This window comes from Suncus etruscus, chromosome X (genome assembly GCF_024139225.1).
Source record: "Suncus etruscus isolate mSunEtr1 chromosome X, mSunEtr1.pri.cur, whole genome shotgun sequence".
Taxonomy (NCBI): domain Eukaryota; kingdom Metazoa; phylum Chordata; class Mammalia; order Eulipotyphla; family Soricidae; genus Suncus; species Suncus etruscus.
In genome coordinates, this window is record NC_064868.1 from 98,709,094 (window position 1) to 98,736,463 (window position 27,370).

Below are 27,370 nucleotides of genomic sequence, written 5' to 3' on the forward strand. Positions count from 1 at the left end.
AGAGTGGGATGAATAGCTCAGAATGGTTGGGCTGAGGATTAAGTCCATGGGGAGCAAATAAGATGGAAGCTGAGTGCCCCAGGCAGGGCTAGAGGGTAAGGTGGGCTGCAAAACAGAATCAGGCACTGGAGACCTGCTGGAGGATATAGGCGAGAGCCAGAGCTGGAGATACAGGGCTCCGGAGGCAAAACCAGGCATGCAGCGGGCCTTGATTCCACCCCTGCCATGGAGCACTGGCTAAGCTCACTCCGAGCACAAAGCTAGGAGCAGCTTCTGAGCACCTCTGGGTGTGTCCCCACATGCCCCCATTCACACACAAGAAAGAGGATGTTGATATGGTTCCACAAACACCCCAACATCTCCCACTTCTGGGAGCTCCAGATCCTCCAAGCACAATCGTTTGCACCCTTCCCACTGTGACCTTTGAACCTTAAGCTGGAATTTTTGATCTTTTGTTAAAAATAAAAATAATAAAGCCCTGAATCCACTTCTGTGCAACCCAGAACAAATGAACATTATTAGCCCCCAAGAAAGCAAATGTTCAGACTATTATGTGGGAAGGCAACTGCAAGAAAGGGCCTTATTACGTTGTGAGAAAATTATCTCCAGAGAGTTCTGAATCTTATGTGAAGATAAAAGGACACTGACTGCACATTCACCGGACAAAGAAACAATCGCCTAATCCTCTCCCCAATGAGGAAAGGCAATATCTTCTGCCAAAGGTTTACGAGGAGAGCTGGGCCATATGTGAGCTTTGTAGTGGGAGGCCTGGATTTGATCCCTGATACGACATGGTCTCCTTAAGCACTACCAGGCACATCCCCCAACCTAAAAGGTTATTTTTTTTTCTTGAAATAATACATACCTTGCAACCTTGACCATCTTTGGATTATACTGCTTGACCAAGGACAGCAATGTCTGCATCGTTTTGCCGGTGTCAATGATGTCCTGGCAGAAAGAAAAGGCACTTGCATGGTAAATAAGCCCCCTTGTTGCTGTGCAGTTATTATGTGCCGATGTCCACATGTCAACTCTCCCAGCCTTGTGAATAATGGGAGAAACGCTGATTTTTCTTAGCGTGGCTCTCCTCATTGAGACCCAAACACTCAGCTACCTGGGAGTATGGCAGTCATTTGGCCCTCAGTGAGCAGCAGGAATGAATGCCAGTCCCCAGGATTGGGTTCGCAGCCACCAAAGAGGTCAATGACAGCCAATTTTTTGGTTTGTTTGTTTTGGGGCCACACCCAGTGGTGCTCAGGGGTTACTCCCGATTCTGCACTCAGAAATTACTCCTGGCAGGTTCCGGGGACCCAATAGGATGTCAGAGATCGAACCCAGGTCAGCTGCATGCAAGGCAACGTCCTACCCGCTATGCTATTGCTCCAGCCCCAATTGCCCCAGCCAATTTTAAAATAGATGTATGAGGTTTATTTTATTTTATTTTTTGGATTTTGGGCCACACTCGGTAATGCTCAGGGGTTACTCCTGGCTATGCACTCAGAAATCACTCCTGGAGAGGGGGACTATATGGGATGCCAGGGAATCGAACCGAGGTCCGTCCTGGGCAGCTGTGTACAAGGCAAATGCTCTACTGCTGGGCTATCACTTCAGACCCCAGATGTGTGAGTTTAAATACAAAAGGTCAAGTGTTTTTATCAGAGCTAGGATGCTAGTCTTCATTAGAATGCATATACATTTTTGTAATAATATCTTTATTTAAGCACCATGATTACAAACATGTTTATAGTTGGGTTTCAGTCATAAAAAGAACAGCCCCCTTCACCAGTGCAACATTCCCACCACCAATGGCCCTCATACCCTTCCTCCCCCTTCCCCTGCCTGTATTCAAGACAGGCATAGAGTGCATATACATTTAATATGTCTCGCTCCAAAGTCTGCAGCTCAAGTACTCAACAGACCACACTTTGGGGAACATCTTTAGGCCACCTTTACAATACTTAAAACCAAAAATTGGGGTCAAAGGGAGATCACAGTGGGTAGGGAGTTTGCCTTGCATGTAGCCCGCCTGGGTTTGATCCAGCATTTCATATGGTTCCCTGAGCCTGCCAGGAGTCATTTCTAAGCACAAAATCAGGAATAATCTCTAAGAACCCCTTATGTAGCCTCAAAATTAAAAAAAGTATCCAAAATCGAACTCAACAAACTGAGCAAATAATTTGCATGTAGGATGCCCAAGAGTCATACCAGATGGACCCCTAAGCACCACCAGGAATGACACCTGAGCACAACTGAGTATTGCCTCCAAGTCCCCCCAATGTATCCAAAGAAATAAGGTTTTACTATGTAAAAAGATTTGACACAAAAGTGACCTAGCTACTGAGTTCCAAGTAGGTCTTTATTCACCATCAACCCAACACTGCTGGTGAAAATATGTCTGACACCACAACCCAAAGCACTTCGAGGAACATCCAAATGGTAGAAAGTTCTACCAAGTGAACTCCTAGAGTCAGAAGCAACACCGGGGCTGGGATCTTCTGAGAATCACAGGTTTGGGGCTATGGGAGAATGCTGGTTGCACCTGAGCTTCAACTCTGCTAGTGTGACAACCCCCCACAATACTGTCAGCCTAGTGGCAAGCTGGAGCTATGAGAGTAGAAGTGTGATCCTCAGGTCATACTTGGTAAAATCCCATCCCACCCCCCAGGGGGATAGGACTCAGGTGCCAAGCATGACACCAGAAGGCCTTTAGGAGTGAAAGCCCTGTAACACAATGGTGTGTGGGTTGCTGTTGGTACTGGGGTTGCCATAATTATCAAGCAGGACTGTGATACTTTGGAATGAAGTCATGATACCTCAACTGAAGGGTAAAAAACACCACGGGAGCATATAGCCAGAAAATAGAAGCCCCCAGCACCAAGGAGGGCCTGTAAACCTCTGAGCATCCCCACATGTTGCCCTGATGTCCTCCAGCACACCTGGGGCAGCCCTGGGTCTATACTATACAGCACCACTGGGATGAGCTGGGACATTCAACCATGCACCTGCTGGATGAGAATCACCCAGAGTGGTCCTGGGGTCTCCTGAGCATTGTTTGGGAGGACTCTCCCCACAACAAAGTAAACAGGTTCCGGGCCCGGAGAGATAGCACAGTGGTGTTTGCCTTGCAAGCAGCCGATCCAGGACCAAAGGTGGTTGGTTTGAATCCCGGTGTCCCATATGGTCCCCTGTGCTGCCAGGAGCTATTTCTGAGCAGACAGCCAGGAGTAACCCCTGAGCAAAGCCAGGTGTGGCCCAAAAACCAAAAAAAAAAAAAAGAAAAGAAAAAGAAAACAGGTTCCTAGGTGCTAGAACTACAAAAAGAGGGAACAGAGCAATAGCACAGCAATAGGGTGTTTACCTTGCACACTGCCAACCTGGAAAAAACTCGGATTCGATCCCCAGAATCCCTTATGATCTGAGCCTGCCAGGAATGATTTCTTGTTTTTTCTATCTACGGCCCAGTTATAGGAGCTGCAGGATGTCATTTTTCTGTGTAGTCCAAGTAGTATTCCATTATGCTTAGAATGATTTTTTTTTATTTAACCAACTTTATTACATACATGATTGTATTTGGGTTTCAGTCATGTAAAGAACACCACCCATCACCATTCCCGTCGCCAATGTCCCAAATCTCCCTCCTCCCCACCCAACCCCCGCCAGTACTCTAGACAGGCTTTCTATTTCCCTTGTACATTCTCATTATTAGGATAGTTCAAAACGTAGTTATTTCTCTAATTAAACTCATTCCTGTTTGCGGTGAGCTTCATGAGGTGAGCTAGAATTTCCAGCTTTTTTCTCTTTTGTGCCTGAAAATTATTATTGCAAAAATGTCTTTCACTTTTCTTAAAACCCATAGATGAGTGAGACCATTCTGCGTCTTTCTCTCTCTCTCTGACTTATTTCACTCAGCATAATAGATTCCATGTACATGTACATCCATGTATAGGAAAATTTCATGACTTCATCTCTCCGCCAGGAACGATTTCTAAGCACAAAGTCAGGAGTAAGCCTTGAGCACCACAGGGTGTGGCCCAAAAACCAAAATTAAAAAAAAAGAACTACAAGAAGTAAATTCTCTCACCAGGGAGAATAGACCCGAGAAGAAGGTCAGAAGCCCCAGGACACCATGTGTGCTTTGCTTTAAGCTGTGACATTTGTGACACTCTGTTAAGTTGTATTATCCAAGAGAAATCACTAGATCTGAAGAACTAGGGAATCACATACATTTGAAAAATAAAACAGAACAAAACCCTCAGCTTCTCAAACGTTCACTGTCCACGAAGCCTTGGAAGCGCGGAGCTTAGTTTTAAAGCAAGAAGCCGACATTTCTACAAACCCCAGGACAAAAGAGTTGATATCAAGGGCTGCTGTTGTTTGTAAACCGCCAGCTCTTCTTTTCCGTAAGGAAAAGAGCCCTGTTCTGTTTGCGGGGATATAAAGGCTACAACCACTTTGATATGTCTGCTGGCAAGAGTACAATCAAAAATGCATCAAATCTACACCTCAGTAATTTCACCTCTAAGTGCCTGTATCTAGGGAGAACTTGCACCTGGGCACATGGGAACAGGCAGAAAGGATGCTCTTAGCTGCTCTTTGTCGGGGATGCAAACTCCCTATTCATAGGGCAATAAATTCATCTGCATACTGCCATGATATGTGGCACTGAAGGCCAATTAATTCCATATGTCTCAACATGAGCAACCTTAAAGCCAATATACTGCTTTTCCTTATGCTTTATTTTATTTAGGTTTTTTTCCCTTCACTTTTGGGGCTAGACTCAGTGGTACCTGGAGTTTAGCCCTAGAGGTGCCTGCAGGACTGGGGATAAAATGTAGCCCCCTCCCCACTAAGCACTCAGTCCTCAGAGCTTCCTTTCCAGACCCCAAACCAATAGACTGCATGTGGACACAGATATTTAAGTAGCTGAAAAGGCTAGTGCACATGCACTGCATGTGGGAGGCCAGAGTTCACTCCCCAGCACCACCCAGAGTGACCCAAGCACAGAGTTAGAATAGCCCCCTGAACAACACTAGGTGTGCCTTCCAAACAAAGCAAAAGCAGCCAACTACGCATGGGAATGGTATATAGCCATGTTAAGAGCAGGGATAAAATGCCAGAGAAAGAAGAAAAGGTAGAGGGATGGCATTTAGCTTATATTGATCTTTTAAAGTATCTGGAGGAAAAATAGAAAATCAAAAACTTTTTTTTTTGTTTTGAGGTTACACTTGGCAGCGTTAAGGGGTTACTCTTGGCTCTGCATTCAGAAATCACTCCTGGCAGGCTCAGGGGATCGCACCTGGGAATTGAACCTGGGTCTGTCCCAGGTTGGCCACATGCAAGGCAAATGGCCTATGAGTGCTATTTTTTGGGCCAAAAAACCCATATTTTTTTTGTTTTTTGGGTCACACCCAGCAGTACTCAGGGGTTACTCCTGGCTCTCCACTCAGAAATTGCTCCTGGCTGGCTCGGGGGACCATATGGGATGCCGGGATTTGAACCACCGTTCTTCTGCATGCAAGGCAAATGCCCTACCTCCATGCTATCTCTCTGGCCCCAAGAAAATCATTTTGAGACCAGAAGTAAAGCTGGCAAAATGTAAACAGTATGTGGTGGGTTTTGTGGGCGTTATCAATGCTTTTCAAAATACTTCATGACTGAAAAGAAAGGGGTGCCTAGATCACCTTGATCCCAGAGTACTGAAAGAAGGAAAAAAAATTAAGGCAGGAGAATATGTGAAGGAAAACAACAGGGGTTTAGGGGTCATGGGCCTCGGGTACAAGGGTAATGTTGGAGTAGTATAGCTCTATAGTCAAACCACATACTCAACATATTGAATAGGAGATCCAAACTACAAACCCCAAACATTACGATGTACCTATGAAGGTGTCAGCCTGGAGGGGGCAGGAGGCAATATAGGGACACAGTAGAGGGAAGTTGATAGTGGTGGTGGGATTGGTCCTAGAACATTCTGTGGCTAAAACTCAACTATCAATGACTTTATCAATCACAGTTCTTTAATAAAATTTAAAAAAAACTTCAAGAAGGGGCCAGAGAGATAGCATGGAAGTAGGGCGTTTGCCTTGCATGCAGAAGGACGGTGGTTTGAATTCCGGCATCCCAAAAAAAAAACCCCCCAAAAAAAACAAAATCAAAAAAACTTCAAGGGTACTTACTAGGACCTCAGTGAAGATTAAGGTTTGTGTTCACTGATTTTAGAGAAGGTTTAAATAATTAGTATTTTGCTCTGGATTAGATGCTGTGATCAAATAAGAATTTGGTCTTTGGTCTTTGTTGGAAACCAAAATACTGAGCTGAAGAGAGAGTACAGCAGGTAAAGCATTTGACTTGCAGGTGGCCACTGATTTTCAATCCCCAGGACCCCATATGGTTCCCTGAGCCCACCAGGAGTGATTTCTGGGCACAGAGCCAGGAGTAACCCCTAAGCACTGCCAGGTGTGAACCAAAAACAAAAAAAAAAGTAACTATAAATGAAAAGCAAAAAAAAGAAAAGACACATGTTGAAATGCTTGTGAGGAATGACTTTGAATCTTAGTCCACAAGGATTACACATGAGAGAAAAAAAAAGAGGAATGGGGCCTTATCCAGCACAAGAATATAAAGCAAGCAGTGGAAACCATTTAAATGCCAACTGAGGAACAGGTCACCAAACAGATCTGGTGCATGCAACTGAATTATTATTCAGAAACCAAATAATTAAGTACTGGTAAATGCTACAATATGGTGAACCTAGAAAACACTGAGCTAAGAAAAATAAGTCACCTATAAAAGCCTTACAAAAAAATCACAAGGGAGTCGGGGCTGTCAATCAGCAGTAAAGCACCTGACTGGAATCCCTGGGTTTGATCCTTGGCACCATTTTTTTAGTCTAGGGCCAGAGAGAAAATATAGGGGTTAAGGTACTTGCTTTAAACAAGGCCAACCATGGTTTGATCCCCAGTACAGCACCTGGTTACCAGAGCACTGGTGGAGGTCACATCTGAGCAGAGAGAGCTAGGAACAGATCCTAAATACCACTGGGTATGGCATCAAAGCAAAACAAAACCCAAACATGGTAGAATAACTGGGTTTTCATTCTATTCAGGTCTTTATTGGGAAGTGAAAAAGACCACCCCCTAGGGTGGGGAACAAGTATAGAAGGGACCAATCCAAAGGGTGCTTCAATCCAAAGGTACTTCCAGTCCAATGAGTAACAAGCATTAGCAAAGAATAGAATTATCCTGAATAGGGGCTGGAGAGATAGCGTGGAGGTAAGGTATTTGCCTTGCATGCAGAAGGTCGGTGGTTCAAATCCTGGCATCCCATATGGTCCCCCCGAGCCGGCCAGGAGCAATTTCTGAGCATAGAGCCAGGAGTAACCCAAAAACCCAAAAACAAAAACACACACACACAAAGAATTATCCTGAATAGAATTAAAACCTAGTTATTCCAGCAGAAAAGGTCCAGTGAAGAGATGATCATGCAAGGAGTCTAGAGTTAATTCCATGACAGTATACTTCAGGGGTGGAGAAACCCTGTATCTCCTAGGTCAAGGGGATTCCCTCTACAATATCCCCAATAGTTATTGTGCCTATGCAGGGGGAAAAAGAAAAGGAAAAAAAAGCACAAAACAATAATTTTTCCACATGTTTATTTATTGATTGATCGATTTTTTTTTTTTTTGGTTTTTGGGCCACACTCGGCGGTGCTCAGGAGTTACTCCTGGCTGTCTGCTCAGAAACAGCTCCTGGCAGGCACGGAAGACCATATGGGACACCAGGATTCGAACCAACCACCTTAGGTCCTAGATAGGCTGCTTGCAAGGCAAACACCGCTGTGCTATCTCTCCGGGCCCTGATCGATTTTTTTGACGTCTTTATTTTGGTGTGGAGATTAAGGTCGATGTCTCCAGTATTATTTTATTTTATTTTGTCTTGTTTTTCTTTTTCTTTTTGCACTCGAGCATGATTTGATTTCAGAACCGAGACTATTGTGTGGTGCCTGTCTTTATTGCTGTAGTGCTCACTGGTTATTTAATTCGCTATTTCTTTCTGTATTGTTGTGGTGTTTCAATTACCTTTTTCACATCCTCTCTCAAACTGAGGTTGGAAGCCTCTAGAGGGACTCCGCCCATTGTCAGCGTATTTGACTTTTGACTCCTTTTTTATTTTTTTCCCTCTTATTTTGTACCCCAATCTATTGCTTTTCTTTCCTTCAAACAAAACCACAAACCTCGATTTATCTAGCTCTGCCTCTTAAATAGAGGGGGAAACAAGGGAGGGTTCCAGGACCAAACAGATATGTGATCACTAATAGTAAACCAGACAAAGAGGGGTCCACCTACGTTAGCAGCCCAGGGGGTGATGGTGGGGTATATGGGTTGTAGAAAGGGAACTGGGATGGGGAGAGGACATATTTGTTGATGAGTATTCCCCTGATTCAATGTTAATATGTACCTAAAATACTACTGTGAAAGATATGTAAGCCATTATGGAAAAAAATTTTGTGTTTTTAATCAGAAACTTTCTTTGACTTACATGTATTATTATTATATCAATTATATTATATGTTATGTTATGTTACTAAAAAAAGGTCCACTGAAGAGGCAGTGAGTAGTCATCAAGGGCTAAAGGGGAAGGAGTATGGGGGATTGGGTTTCTTCTAAGGGCAATGGAAATGCTCGAATATCTCCTTTCCTCGTGAACCTGCTCCTATAAGCATGAGAATGTTCCCCCCAGCCACTAGTGTTTTGTAAGAAATGTGGCAGGCATTGCCACAAAGTCACAGTACAAGGAGGATGATGACGGTTTTATGTGCACAAGGAAGGCAGCATGATGGCAGGAAGCAGAGTGGTTAGAGGGCAGATTAAGACAACTGTTCAGAAAACTATGAAGAGCCCAATGAGGTTTGCAGGCACTGAGCCCCACAGACATAAGCAAAGAAGGCTAGTCAACTGAGAGCCAGAACAATTTGAGGGGCTGGGCAGAAAGCATGAGGGTAGAGTGCCTGCTTACAGTAGAACTCGCTTTGCTTTCTGGCTTCCCTGAAACCTGACAGGAGTGAACCCTGAACACAGAGCCAGGAGTTAGCCCTGAGCTGGGTGTAAACAAGAATTGAAAGAGGAGCTGGAGCAATAGCACAGCGATAGGGCATTTGCCTTGCATGTAGCCGACCCAGAACTAACCCAGGTTAGATCCTGGGCTTCCCACATGGTCCCCCAAGCCTGCTAGAAGTGATTTCTGAGGGCAGAGCCAGAAGTAACCCCTGAGCACTATCAAGTGTGTCACAATCCCCCCTCCCACCCACAAAGAATTGAAAGAGAGACAAAGAAACAGAAAGAGATTCACTATTTAGAACTGGGAGAAGAGAAAAAGATAGGGCCAAGGGACCTAGTCCTAAGCTTCAACATTATTGTGAAGATCATAAAAGTTCGAGGTTAGGGGGTCAAAGAGCTAGCATGGAGGTAGTGCATTTGCCTTGCATGCAGAAGGATGGTGGTTCGAATCCCGGCATCCTTTATGGTCCCCCGAGCCTGCCAGGAGTGATTTCTGAGCAGAGAGCCAGGAGGAACCCCTGAGCGCTGCTGGTTGTGACCCAAAAACCAAAAAAATAAAATAAATAAATAAGTAAATAAAAGTTCGAGGTTATGTTTGCTTCATCTGTGACAGTTAGTCACCATCAATTAGTGCCTTTAAGAAAGTCCTCATGTGGAGAGAAATTGGCTCGATGAAAAAACTGTTCTGTGTCATTTATTATGGAGATGCTTGTACAATGCTGTAACTAAAATAAACTCCACTGAACTATATGCTTGGAGTAATTGGGGTAGTACATGAAATATATCTCAAAAATTATTTGGGAGCTGGAACAATAGCATAGTAGGTAGAGTGCTTACCTTGCATGCAGCCGACCCAGGACTGACCTGGGTTCAATCCCTGACACCCCATATGGCCCCCTGAGCCTGCCAGAAGTGATTTCTGAATGCAGAGCCAGGAGTAACTCTTGAGTACCACTGAGTGTGGCCCCAAAACCAAAACAAAATAAAGAACTAAATAAACAATAAAAGGGACTATTTTAAAAAATTATTTGGAAAGGAAGAATGAGGGGACAGAAAAATAGGGTAGGGGAGTACAAGTAACTAAGAAAAAGCTATACAGTGAAACATTCAGCATTTCCAGCAGAGCTTTTGTTTTTGTTTTTATTTTTGGGTCACACCCAGCAGCGCTCTGGGGTTACTCCTGGCTCTACACTCAGAAATCACCCCTGGCAGGCTCGGGGGACCATATAGAATGCCAGGATTCGAACCACTGTCCTGCATGCAAGGCAAACGCCTTGCCTCCATGTTATCTCTTCAGCCCTCCTGTAGAGCTTTTTGTCAGAAGTCAGGTGGGGATAGATTCTGGGCCACATCTACTAGGATTCATGGCTTCTTCCTGGCTCTATGCTCAGGAGTCACGCCTGAAGGGGAGGGTCATATGGTGCTGGGGATGTAAACCTGCATTGCTGGTATGCAAGGCACGTGCCTTACTCTTGTGCTTAGCCTCCCAGCCCTTCAGCAGAGCTTTTTATCAAGCTGAGTTAAGATCTGATCAAAATTTTCCTCACGAGGAAAGAAGTAGAAAAGAGGTGAACACTGAGGATGCCTTGGGTTGAAAAATACTTGTTTGACAGCTCTTTCTGTAGAAATGTCCGTAAACAGAAAACTCAGGGACTTTAAATTGCCTAGAATGGTCATCTTAATGTGTAGTAATAGCGCTGTTGGCCTGCATGTGAAAGGCGATTAATTACATGACCAAGCCACAGGCAGGAAGTCTGATAATAGCATGCTTCTTTAAGCTCAATCCTTCTTGGAAATATTCAAGTTCTTGGCAGAAGTTGGGAACTGCAGTTTTAACAGATACATCTTAAGTGAGGCACAATTCTGCTCTTCTAACTCCATTTGCAAATTTTTAAGTACCGTGTTTGTAATTACTCAGTTGTGTTTGCTTGCTGGCTTGTAATGCAATTAAAAATTCCTTCTTAGGGGACAGTGCCAAGTATAGATAGAGACTGAAGCGCAGCTGCTGCAGAATCGGGCTGATAAAGTATGTTGGGGCCCGACTGAAAAAACTCAATCTAAAGCACTAAAAGCATCTCAGTAGGAGGCACTGAGCACAGCTGTGCCTTAGAAGTTTCTAGATAATGATAAAGCAAAAAAAAAATTATCTGAAAGGGAGGTGATTGAAAAATGATGAAAAGGCATCTATACTTGACCGTAGTGAAGGGACGCTGACATTCTGGGGTCGGTGTGGACTTGGAACACTGCCTGAAACTTTATTATTAACAATATTGTACATCACAAGACTTGATAAAACTTTTTTTTAAATGGGATCAGAGGGGGCCCAAGCAAGAGTATAGCATTTGCTTTGCAATCGGCCAACTTGGGTTTAATCTTCAGTATTCCAAATGGTCCCCGAATCCACTACTAGGAGTGATTCCTGAGTACAGAGCCAGGAGTAACCCCTGAGCACTGCCAGTGAGGCCCCCAAAAAGAGCCAGAGAGACAGAAAAGTAAAGATTTGCCTTGAACACAGCCAATTCCAGTTCAAAACTTAGCACTATCTGTAGTCCCCAGATGTGTGTGTGTGTGTGTATATATATATATATGTATATATATATACACACACAGATATAGTCCCTATATATATATATGTTGATAGCCCGTAATAAATAAGTGATCAGGGAAATACATATGGAAGGAGAGATAGGAAGTTAAGTGGGTACAGATTCTGGATTGGATAACTGGAAGGTCACGTATGAAACCCCTCACCCCTGATGCCCATCTGCTTAGCACTTAGAAGAAAAGCTGGTACACAGGGAACCCTCAGGGGGTTGGAACTTCGAGGGCATTTGCCCTGCACACAGCCAACTCGAGTACGATCCCTGGCACTCCCTCTGGTCCCGCAAGCAGAGCCAGTAGTGATTCCTGAGTGCAGAGTCAGGAGTAAACCCTGAGGGCTGCTGGGTGTGCCCAACCCCCCCAAGAGATAAAAGATAAAAGCTCTAAACTAAAAAGAGAGGCGTAAGAAATATACTAATTTTCCCCATTGTTCCATAAACATAAATTACAAAGTTATATCCCTCCCAAAATTATTTGTACTTTAAGACTAATTGATTATTAAAACTGACAAAAAGGAGTTGGAGACAGAGTACAAGTGGGTATATTGCTGGCCATGAATACAACAAACCCAGGTTTGATCCCAAGCACCCAATATGGTCAGTCCCCTGAGTCCTGCCAGGAGTGATCCCTGAATGCAAAGCCAGGAGAGAAGATTGCTGTGGCCACAAAACAAACAAAATGACAAAGAGGAATTTCTTCCCCCTGGCTTACTTGTCAGCTTATGCATACTACATTAGAAAAACATAAACATTCTATTAAAAGTATGTAGAACTTACTTCCACGATCAAGACGTTCTAGAAGAGAAAGAAATGAAAATTAGTACCATGAGTCAGTGTTTCCAATTAGCACACAAATCACATCATAACAAATGCTAAGAAATTGAGCAAATTTTTGTTTTACAATATTTACTATACAAAACCCTGATTTACACAAGTAGGCCTTGAATTTGGATTTGGAGTTTTGTAACCTGAAATTTTCAGTACCGGGGCCGGGCGGTGGCGCAAGAGGTAAGGTGCCTGCCTTGCCTGCGCTAGCCTAGGATGGACTGCGGTTCGATCCCCCGGCGTCCCATATGGTCCCCCAAGCCAGGAGCGACTTCTGAGCACATAGCCAGGAGTAACCCCTGAGCGTCACTGGGTGTGGCCCAAAAACCAAAAAAAAAAAAAAAAGAAATTTTCAGTACCAAGAAATTACTTAAATAAAATTTGACCCAGATGTTCATTTGAAAATGTTTGAATTACTCAAAGAGGTCGATTCTTGGTCCAGTCACAAAACTTCTCTGGTTCTATTTCCCATGAGTAAAACGATGAACTTGAACTAGTATGTATCTCTCCACTACTCTTAACAGTCAAAGAACCCTATTTTTTTTTTACAATAAACTCCAAACCAAAATGCTGCATTTAAGTTCACTTACTAGAATCCACTTCAGCCTGAAATTTAAACTGAAATGAACCTACAGCTTTCTGAATGTGCTCATATCCTTGGACCAACGTTAAAAAAAAGATAGCATGGGGCTGGAGTGGTAGCGCAGTAGTAGGGCACTTGCCTTGCATGCGGCTGACCCAGGACAGACCTCAGTTTGATCCCCAGCATCCCTTATGGTCCCCCAAGCCAGAGCAATTTCTGAGTATATAGCCAGAAGTAATCCCTGAAAGCCACTGGGTATGCCCCCTTTTCCCCCAAAAGATAGCAATGCTTTCTTCACCTTCATTCCCCAATTTCTACCCCTCTGACTTTTAGAGCTGGAAAATATCATAAAGAACACTCTACCAATTAATCTAGGGTAGAAGAGTAGTATATTATCTGTGTTTCTGCTAGTTAAAGGAATAAGGAAACACTTGACTGACTACAATGTCTACTGCAATAGGGCCAGAGACAGATTACACAGAGGACAGGGGTTAAGGCATTAGCTTTGCATGTAGCTGTCATTCCCCCCACCCCCACCCAGTTTGGGCCCTGACTCTGCACAAGCACTGCCAGGGGCCATTCCTGAATACAGATCCAGGGATAACCTCTCAAAACTACTGGGTGTGGCCCCAAAACCAAAACCAAAAAAAAAAGGGGGGATATATTCCCAATTTAAGTCAATTCAAAGGCACATAGGTCATGAGTAATATTAAGTTTTTAAAACTCATGAGACCCTAATCTATTTTAATATTCTAGGGAGTCCATTCATACTCTGAAGCAGAGCCTTAAGTTAACCACCCCATAAATGCCAGCATAGGGTCCGGAGCAGTGGTGCAAGCAGTAGGGCATTTGCCTTGCACACGCTAACCTAGGACGGGCCTAGGTTGATCCCTCGACATCCCATATGGTCCTTCAAGCCAGGAGCGATTTCTGAGCGCATAGCCAGGAGTAACTCCTGAGCATCAACAGGTGTGGCCCAAAAGCCAAAAATTAATTAATTAATTAATTAATTAATGCCAGCATCAGTGCAAAAGGAGCACAGATAGCTCCTGACTCAGACTGTGGCTCTGTCACCTAACACATTTTCACTTTTTTGTTTGTTTCATGGGCCACACCTGCTGACTCTACACTCAGGAACTACTCCTGATGGTACTCAGGGATGCCGAGGATAGAACCAGATCTGCAGCATACCAAACAAGAGCCCTCTGTTCTGTGCTATCACTCCAGCCCCAGATGTTCGATTTTTTTCTTTTTGGTTTATGGGCCACATCCGGCAGCACTCAGGGGTTACTCCTGGCTCTGTGCTCAGAATTCACTCCTGGCAGGCTCAGGGGACCATATGGGATGCCAGAAATCAAACCTGGGTCAGCCATGTGCAAGGCAAATGCCCTCCCCGCTGTGCTATTGCTCTGACCCAAAGATGCTCACTTTCTGATCTACAGAAAAGGGATGAGAAAACCTCCTTCTCAGGGCTGCCAGGGAGAGGACTAGAGACAATATGTCAACAGCAGAGTCACTGAGAGCTGTCACTTCTCTCCTTCATACCCCAACTAATGTGTCTTTTCAAAAACACAGCAATTTCAATCTTTGGTCAAACTGATTACCACCCATTAGGGGACCCATCACTCTTTGGCCACAACTGTGATTGTTTCTCAACAATTTTTCTACCTAGCATGCACACATGAAGGATGACAGTTTCTCCTCAGTAACCGTGGCTCTTTCCAGCAGTGATTTGTACCATAGGATGGGATGAAGAGTTTGAAAACAGCCTCAGATTAGGGAACAGAGGAGAACCTAGATTTGAGCCTGAACTCAACAATCTTGACAAAGTCATAGCAATGCTTTGCTTTGCTTTTCAGTGTGTGTGTGTGTGTGTGTGTGTGTGTGTGTGTGTGTGTGTGTGTGTGTGTGTGTGAGTGAGTGATCATCAACTTTCTGGAGTCTGAGACAGCTTAGAGTTTTTTCTTTCTTTTGGTTTGTTTTTGTTTCTGTTTGGGGGCCACCCCCAAGTGGCACGCAGGGGTTACTCCTGGCTTCTCCCTCAGGAATCACTCCTGGTCGGATAAACAGGTCCTATGGGATGTCAGGGATCAAATCCAGGAGAGCTGTATGCAAGGCAAGTGCCCTCCCTGTTGCTCCGGCCCCAGAGTTTTTAATCCAAGGGCTGAATGGGGCCTGCAGGACCTCAGCACATTCCAAAGGGACCATGAGAGAAAACCATGTCAATGGGGGGCATTATGGTAAGAATCTAGGGATCCCATAGGATGGAGGGTGGGGAAGGGCATGGGAAAGAACCAAGACCAGATGGGGCGACCCAGGAGGAAACGCTGGTTTAGAAAAACTGAAGTCCCGAGTGATTTAATACTTGTCTAATACAACATTGGACTGTCCAGATTATGATCAGTACTAGTGAAGAAAAATAAAATGAGAACTGCTGTCCCGGCTGCCAGATAAAAATCTTAAAAAATACAGCAATGAGAATTATTGCCATTATAAAGAACAGCCTGGCTTGTTAATAAATGAAAAATGAGGTGTAGAGGTCCAACAACGCCCCTGAAATGGGAGAGGCAGCCAGGTGGAGGGAGCAGATTTGAGGAGGCGTGCTCTGTGCCCAAAGCCTGTGGTATGAAGCATTAATCTCGGGGAGAGGGGGGCAAGAGAATTTATGTCGATGTGTATGCGAACACAGTGTGTCCCAAAGCGAGAATGAAATCAAAAGTCTAAATAACCCGTAATTTCACCACCAAGAAGTAACCTCACCCAATTGATGTGTCTGGACTTTCTTTGCCACAATCATGTGCTTGGCGACAACTATCATGAAAAGAAAGTGATGAGAAAGAGAGAGAGTGCGAGCTCTTTCAAGATCACAGGGCTGTCTAGTGGATCAGAACCATGATGTAGAGAAGGCAAGGTCAAAAGTAATCGCAGATTGCTTTGAGGGCTGGGCTCCTTTCAGCAGTAAAAACTGATTATAGGAGTGAGCCTTTAGATGGCGTCTAAATATAGGCAGAGCACGCTCTAGGGAAGGAGGACGGGTTGAGGGGTGCATGGAGCGGACAGAAAGGGGAGTGGGCACATGGCAATTTCTCCTTTGAAGTTTTGGAAAGATGTGAGGAGGACAACCCGAGCTGGGCCTGGGTCGAATGCACAGAACTGTCTGGTCATCTTCCAGACCCAAAATGGCAGGGCCATGACAGCACCCAAGTGAAGGTACTTGTCTCACACACAGCCAACCTGCTTTGACACCCCCCCAAACTGTAAAGGGATCCCCCAAGCCCAGTGAGGAGTAAGCCCTGAGGACCACCATGTGTGGCCCAGCCCTCCCTCCACCAAAATAAAATCAAGAACTCTTGAGAAGATGCTGGAGCAGTGGCGCAAGCGGTAGGGCATTTGCCTTGCATGTGCTAACCTAGAACGAACCTCAGTTCTATTTCCTGGTGTCCTCTATGGTTCCCCAAGACAGAAGTGATTTCTGCACGCATAGCCAGGAGTAACCCCTGAGTGTCACCAGGTGTGTCCCAAAAAAAGAAAAAAAAAAGAACTCTTGAGCAAGCCAGACAGATGTACAGTCACAATCCACAGCTGGCCCTTTCAGCTTGAGACAGTAGGACTTAGGAATCATTCAGCATCACTGACTTTTAATTCTTCATCTATAAAAAGGAGACATCCGGTACCACGAACCCACAGGACTGTCATAGCGTATTTTGAGGCCATGTCTTTATGTTAGACAGAGGTTTTAATTACAAATTAATAACCACTGGTAGCTTTTAAAAACACAACAGGTTGGGGTCAGAGGATAATACAGCAGAAAAGGCAGTGGCTTTGCACACAGCTGACTTGGGTTCAATATTTGGTTCCCCGGAGCCAGCTAGAAATGATTCCTGAGTGTAGAGCCAGGAGTAAACCCTGGGCACCCCTGGGTGTGGCCCCACAACCAAACCAAGCATGGCAGGGCAGGGGAGGTGGCTCAAAAGATGGGAGTGCATGCTCTGCACCAGGGAAGCCTGGGCATCCTGAGGAGACAAGGCATGATCAGCACCTTGCCCACAAGCAAATGTGGCCCCCAACTGAGAGAGATAAGTATAGGGTAAAGTTTCTTTTATTTATTTATTTATTTATTTATTTATTTATTTGCTTGTTTGTTTTTGGCTTATTTTGGTTTTTGAGCCACACCTGGTGATGCTCAGGGTTTACTCCTGGCTGTGCACTCAGAAATTGCTCCTGGCTTGGGGGACTATATGGGACGCCAAGGAATCGATCCGCTGTCCATCCTAGATCAGCCATGTACAAGGCAAATGCCCTACCGCTGTTCTATCACTCTGGTCCCAAGGTTTCTTTTTAAAATAAGAATTTTCGAGGCTGGAATGATAGCACCGTGGTAAGGCCTTTGCCTTAAACATGGCCAACCCATAACAGACCTGGGTTTGATCCCCGACAACCCATATGGTCCCTGAGCCTGCCAGGAGCAATTTTTGAGCACAGATCCAGGAGTAAACCCTGAGTGCCACTGGGTGTGACCCCCCCAAATAATAATAATAATAATAATAATAATAATATATATGTTCACACATATACCGTCACTTTTTTGATTTGAGGGGGAGCACACCCAGAATGCTCAAGGATCACTCTTGGCAGGGCTCCAGGGTCTCAGTGGAGTGCTGGGATTGAACATGCATTGGCCACATGTAAGGCAAATGCCTTACCTGCTGTGCTATCTCTCCAGCCACCCCCACACCCACCCATTTGGAAAAAATCCCCAAATGAGCCCCTGAGAGGCGAACAACAGTATTTAGCAATACCAATTGGTTTGATTTTTATCCCCCCAATTTGTTAAGAATGCCAAATTCTGCTGTCCCTTGCCTCTATGAACTCAGCATAAGAAAGACACTTAAATAGCGATGTATACTACCTCTCCAAACCCAATAGAAAGCAAGGCGGCAGTGACCAGCTTCTGCTATCAACCATCTCCAGAACACATACCTTTCCAGTTAAAGTTGAGAGGTCATCTCCACCGATGACCTTGATGTCCCCGGTTGACTGGTCATTCTAGTGAAAAACAAAACCAAATAAAATACAGGTAGGTGTACCTTGGTGTAAATCTTTTAATTATCACACAAGAACTAGGAGATTGAAGATATTAGGTCTAATAACAAATCTAATGTTATAGCATTAGGATATTCTAAAGGATAGAAATTCTAAGAACTTAGTTTCTAGAAATGAGTGACTAGGTGACTTCTGACTAAGGGCTAGTTTTTATTTTTATAAAAAAAATGGCGGTTATTGGATGCCTTGAGTGTCTGAAAAATAAGTCACTCATTTTCCAGTGTGTAGTATTATAGCAGCTACTCAACTTCAAGGCATGGCCCAATGTGAACCATGCAGGGGAGGCATTATAAGCAGGGTAGGTGTCTGGTTCTGGCCCAGGACCAATTCCATGAGTTAATAAGCACATTGCAGGATTTGATCTCATATGGCAAACATTCACATCTCATACAATCTCAGGGCTATTTCCATCAAAAGCCCAGTTCAGGCTCAGGTTCTCTTCCACATAGCCTGGGAAACCTGGTCTAATCAGTAGCTCTTTAAGGCACACTTCTTCAGCTCTCCATTTCCACCTCTGCAGAATCCAGTAGACACCTTCACTTGGAGAGGGAAATGATCCATACCCTCTGGGACTGGTGGTGATATGGACCACAATTTGTTTGGACTGGATTCAAGAGAGAAAAATAGGGTGGAAAGGGCTTCCACTTAGCCCTCCCAGGAGCAGATTATTTTTAAAGGTGCAGCAATGACCGCAGTGCTGTAATAGATAGAGATCAAGAAACAAAATAGAGCCCAGAAACAGACCTCAAAGTAGATGAGTATTTAGTATATGATAAAGATGGTATTTTGAGTCAGTAAGGGAAAATGATTTATTCAACAAATAATTTTTGATCAATTTGTTATCCATGGGAGGGAGATAAAGCACGATCCCTACCTCACAGCATACACAAAAATAAATTCCAGGTGGATTTAAATCTAAATGTAAAAAACAAAGCTATAAATAGGCTGAAAGAAAATATAGAATATTTTCACATTCATTTTTGTTAGTTTGGGAGCCACACCTTATGTTTATCAGTCTTGGTGATGCGTGGATAACCAGGTAGTGTTAGAAATCAAACCTAGGACTCCTATATGCAAAGCAAACTTTGCATGAGGTTCAACTCACTGAGCTATCTCTTCAGCCCTATTTTCACATTGTTTTTTTGGGGGGGGAGGTGGTTTGGTTGTTGGGCCACACCTGGCAGTGCTCAGGGGTTACTCCTGGCTCTGCGCTCAGAAATCCAGAAAACGCTCCTGGCAGGCTTGGGTGACTATATGGGATGCTGGGAATCGAATCCAGGTTCATCCTGGGTCTGCCATGTGCAAGGCAAATGCCCTACTTGCTATGTTAGCTCTCCAGCCCCCTATTTTCACATTGTTAAAAGGGATAAAAACCTAGGCTCAACATGAACCCGAACAAAAAGACCTGTAACAAATATCCCTATTAAACACTGAATTCTAATAAGAATCCAATAAGAAAATGGAGGTGAGACACAAATCTTCCATTCAAAGAAGGCTGTAAAACCTAACATAAAAATCTGAGAAGCGGATTAATTCTATTATTAACAGCTTAATTCTATTATTCATCCATTCACACTGACTAAAACATGATACATGCCAGGAAAAAAAATGAGGGGAAACTAGTATTTATGGTGCAACCCCTTCTGGAAAGATACAGAAATATCTATTAAAATTGTCACTATTCATGCCATATGCCCAAGTAATCCCATGCCCAGGAATCTGTACTACAAAACTCATATATAGATAACTGTACATATGATGATATTTGATATATAATACTAATTGACACTAATAAGTGAGGGGCTGGAGAGACAGTACAGCAGATACTACCTTATATGCAGCCAACCAGGGCTTAATCCCCAGCACCTCATAGAGCCCCTAAATCATGCCAAGAGTGATCCTGAGTGTGGAGTTAGGAGTAAGCACTAAGAATGAATCTGACACTCCAAAGAAACCTTTAAATGTCATATTTAATGGGGAACTACTGAAATTCATAGACACACTCTAATACTCTGGGCTCTTTAAAGGGAACTGAATAATCTATACACAGACATGAACAAAAAAGCTGAGCACTTGTGCTAGCGTAACTTTCTTGGTTTGAACCCCAAGATCATAAAAATATAAAATAAAACAAAGACAGAACAATGTGTTGCCTTTAAAACCATGTTTATCTCAACCATGAATAATTTCATAACCATGGTGCTTAAATAATTATATTTTAAAAATCATGTTTGTCAGGGACCAGAAAGATGATATAGCATGTAAGGTGTTGGCTTTGCATGCAGCCAAACCGGGTTTGATCCCCAAAAGCCCATATGGTCCCCCAAACCCACCAGGAGTCATTCCTGAGTGCAGAGAGCCAGGAGTAAGGCCTGATCAGTGCGGGTTTGGCCCCACTTCCAAAAAATACTCCCCCAAAATCATGTATTTTTATTTTTAACGTTAAGATTTTTTACACTTTGATCTTAGCCAAAAGGCTGAGAAGCGATATATGAAAATTTTTTATGATAGCAATTACTGTTGAATAGTGAAAACAACCATCAAAAAACAAGTTTACTTTTATATCCATTTTATCTTTTTTAATTGTAATTGCTTTAAGAACCGTGGTTATAATTACCGTGGTTATAATTTTGTTCATTGTTGGGTTTAAGTCATGCAGTGTGCATCATCCTTCACCAGTGCACCCTTCCCATCACTGTCACCCCTACATTTTTATCTATGTCCATGCTTCAAGGTGCTATTTTTGAAAAAACACAAGGGGCCCTATTCCAGTGTTACAAACTAAACTTAAGCTGTAAGCCTTGCTTGATTATAAAAAGACCCTTGCACATTACTGCTCAAGGCAAATTATCTTATTCGATAAAACATAATACCGAGTTTCAAAACGTCCGTGATTAGTAGCAATTTCTCTTTCTTTTTTTCTTACAAAACCTGAAGCTTTGGCAAGATGCAGAATTTAAATGAAGTTCAACACTGCCATCGTCTGGGCAAACGTGGTATTACACGGGACCGTCAAGGGGCCCCTTTAGTACAGAACTGGTGGTGAGATTGGCCTAAAATTCAGTATCAATAACTTCTCAAATTATGATTCTCCGATTATGCTTATATTTTATAATAAACACATAAATATGAAAATGCATAAACAGGAAAAATATCCATGCTTTTTATAGCAGGTACCATCGTTTCATTCTTTTTATTGCTAAGTAAATTCTATTCTCCTCCCCCTTTTTTATTGTTTTGGTTTGGAGGCAAAACTGGGCAGTGCTCAAGGCTTACTCCTGGCTCATCACTCAGGAATCACTCCTGCTGGTGCTCAGGGAGATGGGGGAGATCACATGCAAGGCAAATGCCCTACCTGCTATACTATCACTCCATGCCTTTATATATATATTGAAAGATCTGAAAACTGGACACACAGGTTATGGTTGGTACTTGCATTCAAGCCCCAGTGCCTTCCCATACTCCAAGTATATAGCAGGGACAAACATGCCCAAGCCTTCTGCCCCCCACCCCCCAGTTTGTAGCTTCCATCTCATCTGATGTGGTGTTTTATTTTCATTGACAGTTTTTTTCTGAGGGCTCGAACTCCACAGGTCTCATACTGCAAACACGCATACAGCCACCTTTGAAACACAAGCCAATCAAGAAGATTCATTTCACAACATTAAAACCGCCAGGGTTAGAAGCCAGAATACAGAGGTAGGTTGCCCCAAATGCATACAAAAGGCACCCACCAACCTTCTAAGTAATAGTACTGTAAACCACAGTACCAAAAAATCTACTAAAAAAGTGCCTGTCGTGGGGACTGATTGATAGCACAGGGGATAGGGTGTTAGCTTGCACATGGCCAATCTGGGTTCAAGCCCCGGCATCCCGTATGGTCCCCAGAAACCACCAAGAATGGTTCCTGAGTGCTGAGCCAGGAGTAACCCCAGAGCACCACTAAGTGTGCCTAAAAAAACAGTCTGTCATAGAGCAGGGTGTTGGGTGGGAGGGAAAGGGGACACTGGTATGGGAACATACTGGTGTGGGACCATCATAACTAAATCAAAATAAATAAATAAAAACCTAAAACCCAATCATCAATGGCTGTCACTCAGAGATACATTTTGAAAGTGGCTCCTCCACCAAGGCATTTCCTTCCTTCTATGCCTCATCTGTCCAGACTGAAGCAATCTTCCCTGTGCATCCCTGAGATGGAGAAGGGAGAACTTACCTAATATGGTCTTCCCCTCCTCTACCACCCTGTTTCATCTCCGAAGTGCCCCACCCCAGAGCCCAATCTGAACTGTACCCTGGAGTTTTGGCATCACCTACACAAGGTTCCAGCAAAGCTCTTATCCAATATAAACCTCCTCGGGCAGTTGCGCTTCCATTCCATCTGCCTTCCTGAACCTAGGTGCAAAGGTTAAATGGGGGCCAAAGCCATAGTATAGCAGGGAGGGCATTTGCTTGCACACAGCCAGCCTGCGTTTAATCCCCAGCATCCCATAGGGTCCCCCAGGCCCACCAGGAGTGATTCCTGAGTTTAGAGCCAGGAGGGACCCCTGAGCATCACTAAAAGTGGCCCAAAACCAAAAAATGAAATGGGAAATAGGAAGGAATTTTGTTTATTCCTGTGTCTATCCCTAGGAAGTCAGGAAACCTCCACATAAAAAGCAGAACTGCAGCCTGATCTGAGCACAGAAGGGAAAACATAGGGCCTGAGAGCATTAGAACATGGGCTTTGCATGATGAGTGTCTGGGTTGGAGGACCAGCATTGTATGTTTCCCAAGCACAAATGAAAGGGACCCCCTAGCACAGAATAGGGAGTAGATCTAAAGTACCATCAGATGGGATCCAAAAGACAGAGAGAGATAAGAGACTAAGACAGAAAGAAATTCCAGCTCATGTTTTCAGGACACTGTGGAAGGTTTTTGTTTGGTTTGGTTTGGTTTTAGGGCCACAGCCAGTGGTACTCGGGGATTACTCCTGGCCCTGTGCTTAGAAAACGTTCCTGGCAGGCTCGGGGAACCATATGGAATGCCATTGATCGAACCTAGGTCCGTCCTGGGTCAGCCACAGGAAAGGTAAATGCCCTACCCACTGTGCTATTGCTCCAGGCCTGACACTGGAAGGGTTTTGAGGGGAGCAATCACTCCTACACCTCCTGTCAGGTCCTAAGGAGCCAAACTCAGTTTCTCTTCACATCATCAAGAATTCTCTGTCCTTCCAACGGTTTTCCTGCATTTGGGTATCAACAACATCAACAAGAATGAAAAGATTAGACTCATGCTTTTAACTACATCTCACATGGAAAATTGCAGAACCTGACTGAACAGCGTGTGTGAATGTGCTCACATACATGTGAGCATTAGTGGGGCCTCACACACACACACAAAGAATGTGCTTTGCTACTAATCCATGTCTCCAGCCCTAACAAAGTATTGCTCTGGTATGTATGTATGTATGTATGTGTGTGTGTCTATCTGTCTGTATGTATGTATGTATGTATGTAGTTTGGGGAGCACACACAGTTGTACTTAGGGATCACTCCTGGCAAAGCTGAGAGGACTCTGTGTGGTTCGAGGGATCAAATCAGGGTTAGCCTGCATGCACACTTCACCTCTGTACTATCTATCTCTCCAATCCAGCATTGATATTTTTTAAAAATCAAAGGTTATCATCGGTGTCTAAAAGTATATTGATGAGGCAGGGCCTTTCTAGATAATCTAGAACTAGTGTCATCTGAAGCCAAAATTACTCAAATTATATCAAATTTAATAACTCCATTTCTCTACTGCACATTTCAAAAACCCAATAGCTCCCAATGGCTAGTGGCTCTGTTAGTTCAGATAGTTTTCCCCATCATTATGGAACAGAAAGCTCTATCCATCGGTACTGCTCTGATCAAATAAAATGCCAATTATCTCAACACAGTACTAAGATTGCAGAGTGAGTTACCATCATAGTTTCAAGTATATTTTTCTTTTCTGAGAGGGGGTCACACCCGCCAGTGCTCAGGGGTTACTCCTCGCTCTATGCTCAGAAATCACTCCTGGCAGGTTCGGGGGACAATATGAGATCCTGGGATTTGAACCACTGACCTTCTGCATGAAAGGCAAACTCGTTACCTCCATGCTATCTCTCTGGCCCCTCAAGTATATTTTTCTTTTTTTTTTTCTTTCCTTTTTTTTTGTTTTTTTTTGGGCCACACCCGGCAGTGCTCAGGGGTTACTCCTGGCTGTCTGCTCAGAAATAGCTCCTGGCAGGCACGGGGGACCATATGGGACACCGGGATTCGAACCAACCACCTTTGGTCCTGGATCGGCTGCTTGCAAGGTAAACACCGCTGTGCTATCTCTCCGGGCCCCTCAACCTTCAGAAGTTACTGCATCCTATTTTTATGCTTGTCGATTCAAGTCTACTTTGGTTCTACACACTGATAAAATAATTGTGAATATAATAATAGGCAATAAAGCCACTTTTATGACCTAATATAATACTGTATATAAAGAGATAACCCATCTGTTATCTGAACACATTCATTCATTTCCTCCTTTACTTTTGTTGTGGTGGCAGGAAGGTTAATTTAGGCCACGTCAGGTGCTCAGAGCTTACAAACTACAATCAGTCACATGCAAGGCAAGCACCTTAACCCTATACTATCTCTCCCTTAATTTTATTTTTATAAAACTTTTTGTTTCTTGGGGCCAAAGAGATAGCATAGTGGTAAGGCGTTTTCCTTGCACATAGCTGACCCAGGATGGATGGTGATTTGAATCCCGGCATCTCATATGGTCCCAGGAGTGATTTCTGGGAGCCCGGAGAGATAGCACAGCAGTGTTTGCCTTGCAAGCAGCCAATCCAGGACCAACGGTGGTTGGTTCAAATTCTGGTGTCCATATGGTCCCCCGTGCCTGCCAGGAGCTATTTCTGAGCAGACAGCCAGGAGTAACCCCTGAGCAATGCCGGGTGTGGCCCAAAAACCAAAAAAAAAAAAGAGTGATTTCTGAGCACAGAGCCAGGAGTAACTGCTGAGTGCCACCGGGTATGATCCCTCCCCCAAAAAACAAAACCCACAACTTTTTGTTGCATAGGATTAAATTTGAATTTTGCACTTAGTGTTCTAAGTTTCAAGGTGCTTATAGAAAAACTTAGTTGCCCAGAAATCACATCAAAGTCAAAATCCATCAGAAAGGACTAGAAAGTGACTCATTGTAGTGGTGTGAAAGTTTCCTTATGTTGGCCACAAGGGGGCACAGCCCTGGTCCTGCCAATTTCAATAGAACAAATTTTTCCTTTCACCCAGTTCAAGAAGCAGGAGAAAGGCATGAATCAGTTCATTTGCTTTGGACAGATTTATGAGAGAGCGAGTGAGAGAGAGAGGGACCAAGAAGGAGAGAGTGCAGAAGACAAGCTTTAGACAACTGTCAAACATAACACTGTCATATCTACATTTAACTTCTATGCAACTAATTAAATACTACAGTGATCATATATGAATTGAAAACTACTGACCGCTTCTGAGAGAAATTGTAAGAGAGGCCCAAATGAAAATACAGCAGGGAGGGCATTTGCCTTGCACGCGGCCATCCTGAGTTCAATCCCCAGCATCCCATAGGGTCCGCCAGCACCACCAGGAGTGACTCCTGAGTGCAGATCCAGGAGTAACCCCTGAACACTGCCAGATATAGCCCCAAAACAAATAAAAAGACAGTGTAAGAAACCCTTTCAAAGGACCCAAAACTTCTCAAAGGATTCAAATACTCGATTTCTGATCACTGCAGCACTATTCATTATAGTCCCAAACTGGGAACAACACAAGTGTCCAAAAGCTGGTGACTGGATCAAGAAACCATGGTCTACACACACAATGGATGACTACTTGGCTGTACCAAAAAGATAAATCATGTAATTTGCTGCTATGTGGATGGAACTGGCAAGTATTGAGCCGAATAGTCAGTCAGAAGGAGACGGACAGACAGACTGATCTCTCCCATGTGTGGGACATAAGGAAATATAATAAGGGAATAACAAATGGCCAAAGGAAAAGAGGGCTGAAGAAGGATATTCAGGGACCCTGCTGGAGAGAAGCGGCCACCCAGGCAGAAGCTGTGGTACGGAGTGTGGCATGCACGGCAGTGTGGTAAATCACAGAGCCTTCCTTAAGTTTATGGGTGTGGGCCACACCATAAATTGGGATAATTTCTCCTTTGCATAAGGCCCACCCAATAATAACCCCACAAAATGTCCTTGCCTGCCAACTTTTCTTCCTGAAACTTCCTGAGACATGGATCATTTTACTAAACTATTTTTGTAAAAATAAATAATTGAGTCTAAAATTGAATTCACAATTGAGAAAAGACTTGCACACTCATGAACTGTTTCACCTTTTGAGGTCATGCCTGTCTATATGGTACTTCAGGGCATTGTTCATGTGTTTTTGTTTTATTGGGGGGTTGGGGGAGTAAGATTGGTCCAATAGCTGGCTGTACTCAGGACTTAGTCCTAGCTCTGCATTCAGGGGTCACTCCTGACATGCATGGGGAAACCAAGTGGGTGCCAGAAACTGAACCCAAGTGAGCTGCGTGCAAGACAAGCAACCCTATCTGCTATGCTATGGCTCCAGCCCCATCACATTCCTGTTTTCAAACTTCTGCAACTTCCTCCAGCTGAGGGCAACTTATAGCTGCAACCAACAACATCCTCTGAAGGACAAAGAAAGAACGGGAAAAGTCTGGGTGGTGGGGAGATGGCTTGGGCCAAAGCAGCAGCCTTCAAGCCTAAAGCCCCGAGTTTGACCCTGAGGCTGTAGTAAGCAGGATCCTGGCCCCACTCCTGTCAGAGGCCTGGAAGCTGGGACCTCAAGTCACTGGGGCTACAACTACAAGACTTTCCTGGCCACACTGTCCCAAGAACCACAAGGAAAGGAGAAACTATTCAGCAAGTGCACAACTTAAAAGGATGTGCAGGCACTGCAGCCAGCAAAGGGGGCCCCAAGAAGCACTTGCTACCACACCCTAAAGTGAGAGAAGAGAGGCTCTTCCCGCTAGTGAGAAAACCACAAGCAAACCCAGCAGAGCAAGTACTCTTATTTCTTCAGGAGCAAAGGCAAGATGAAGAAATGATTCCTTCAGGGGGAGAGGCTGGTGGTGGCTGGGTTTGCACTTGTCCACAAATTCGCCTGATAGGGCCACAGGACCAGGAAAGGTGCCACCATGTGA

The 27,370-nt window shown here is 44.1% G+C and overlaps 1 protein-coding gene across 1 annotated transcript in view; it reads right to left on the reverse strand.

Moving 5' to 3' along the window:
- Nucleotides 1-27,370, reverse strand: part of HPRT1 (hypoxanthine phosphoribosyltransferase 1) — a 68,406-nt gene that overhangs the window by 7,662 nt on the left and 33,374 nt on the right. Inside the window, exons 4-5 of the mRNA XM_049766701.1 lie at nucleotides 18,023-18,106; nucleotides 866-948 (exon numbers count right to left, since the gene is read on the reverse strand). Coding sequence (XP_049622658.1) covers nucleotides 866-948; nucleotides 18,023-18,106 — 167 coding nt within the window. The remainder of the gene's footprint in view (nucleotides 1-865; nucleotides 949-18,022; nucleotides 18,107-27,370) is intronic.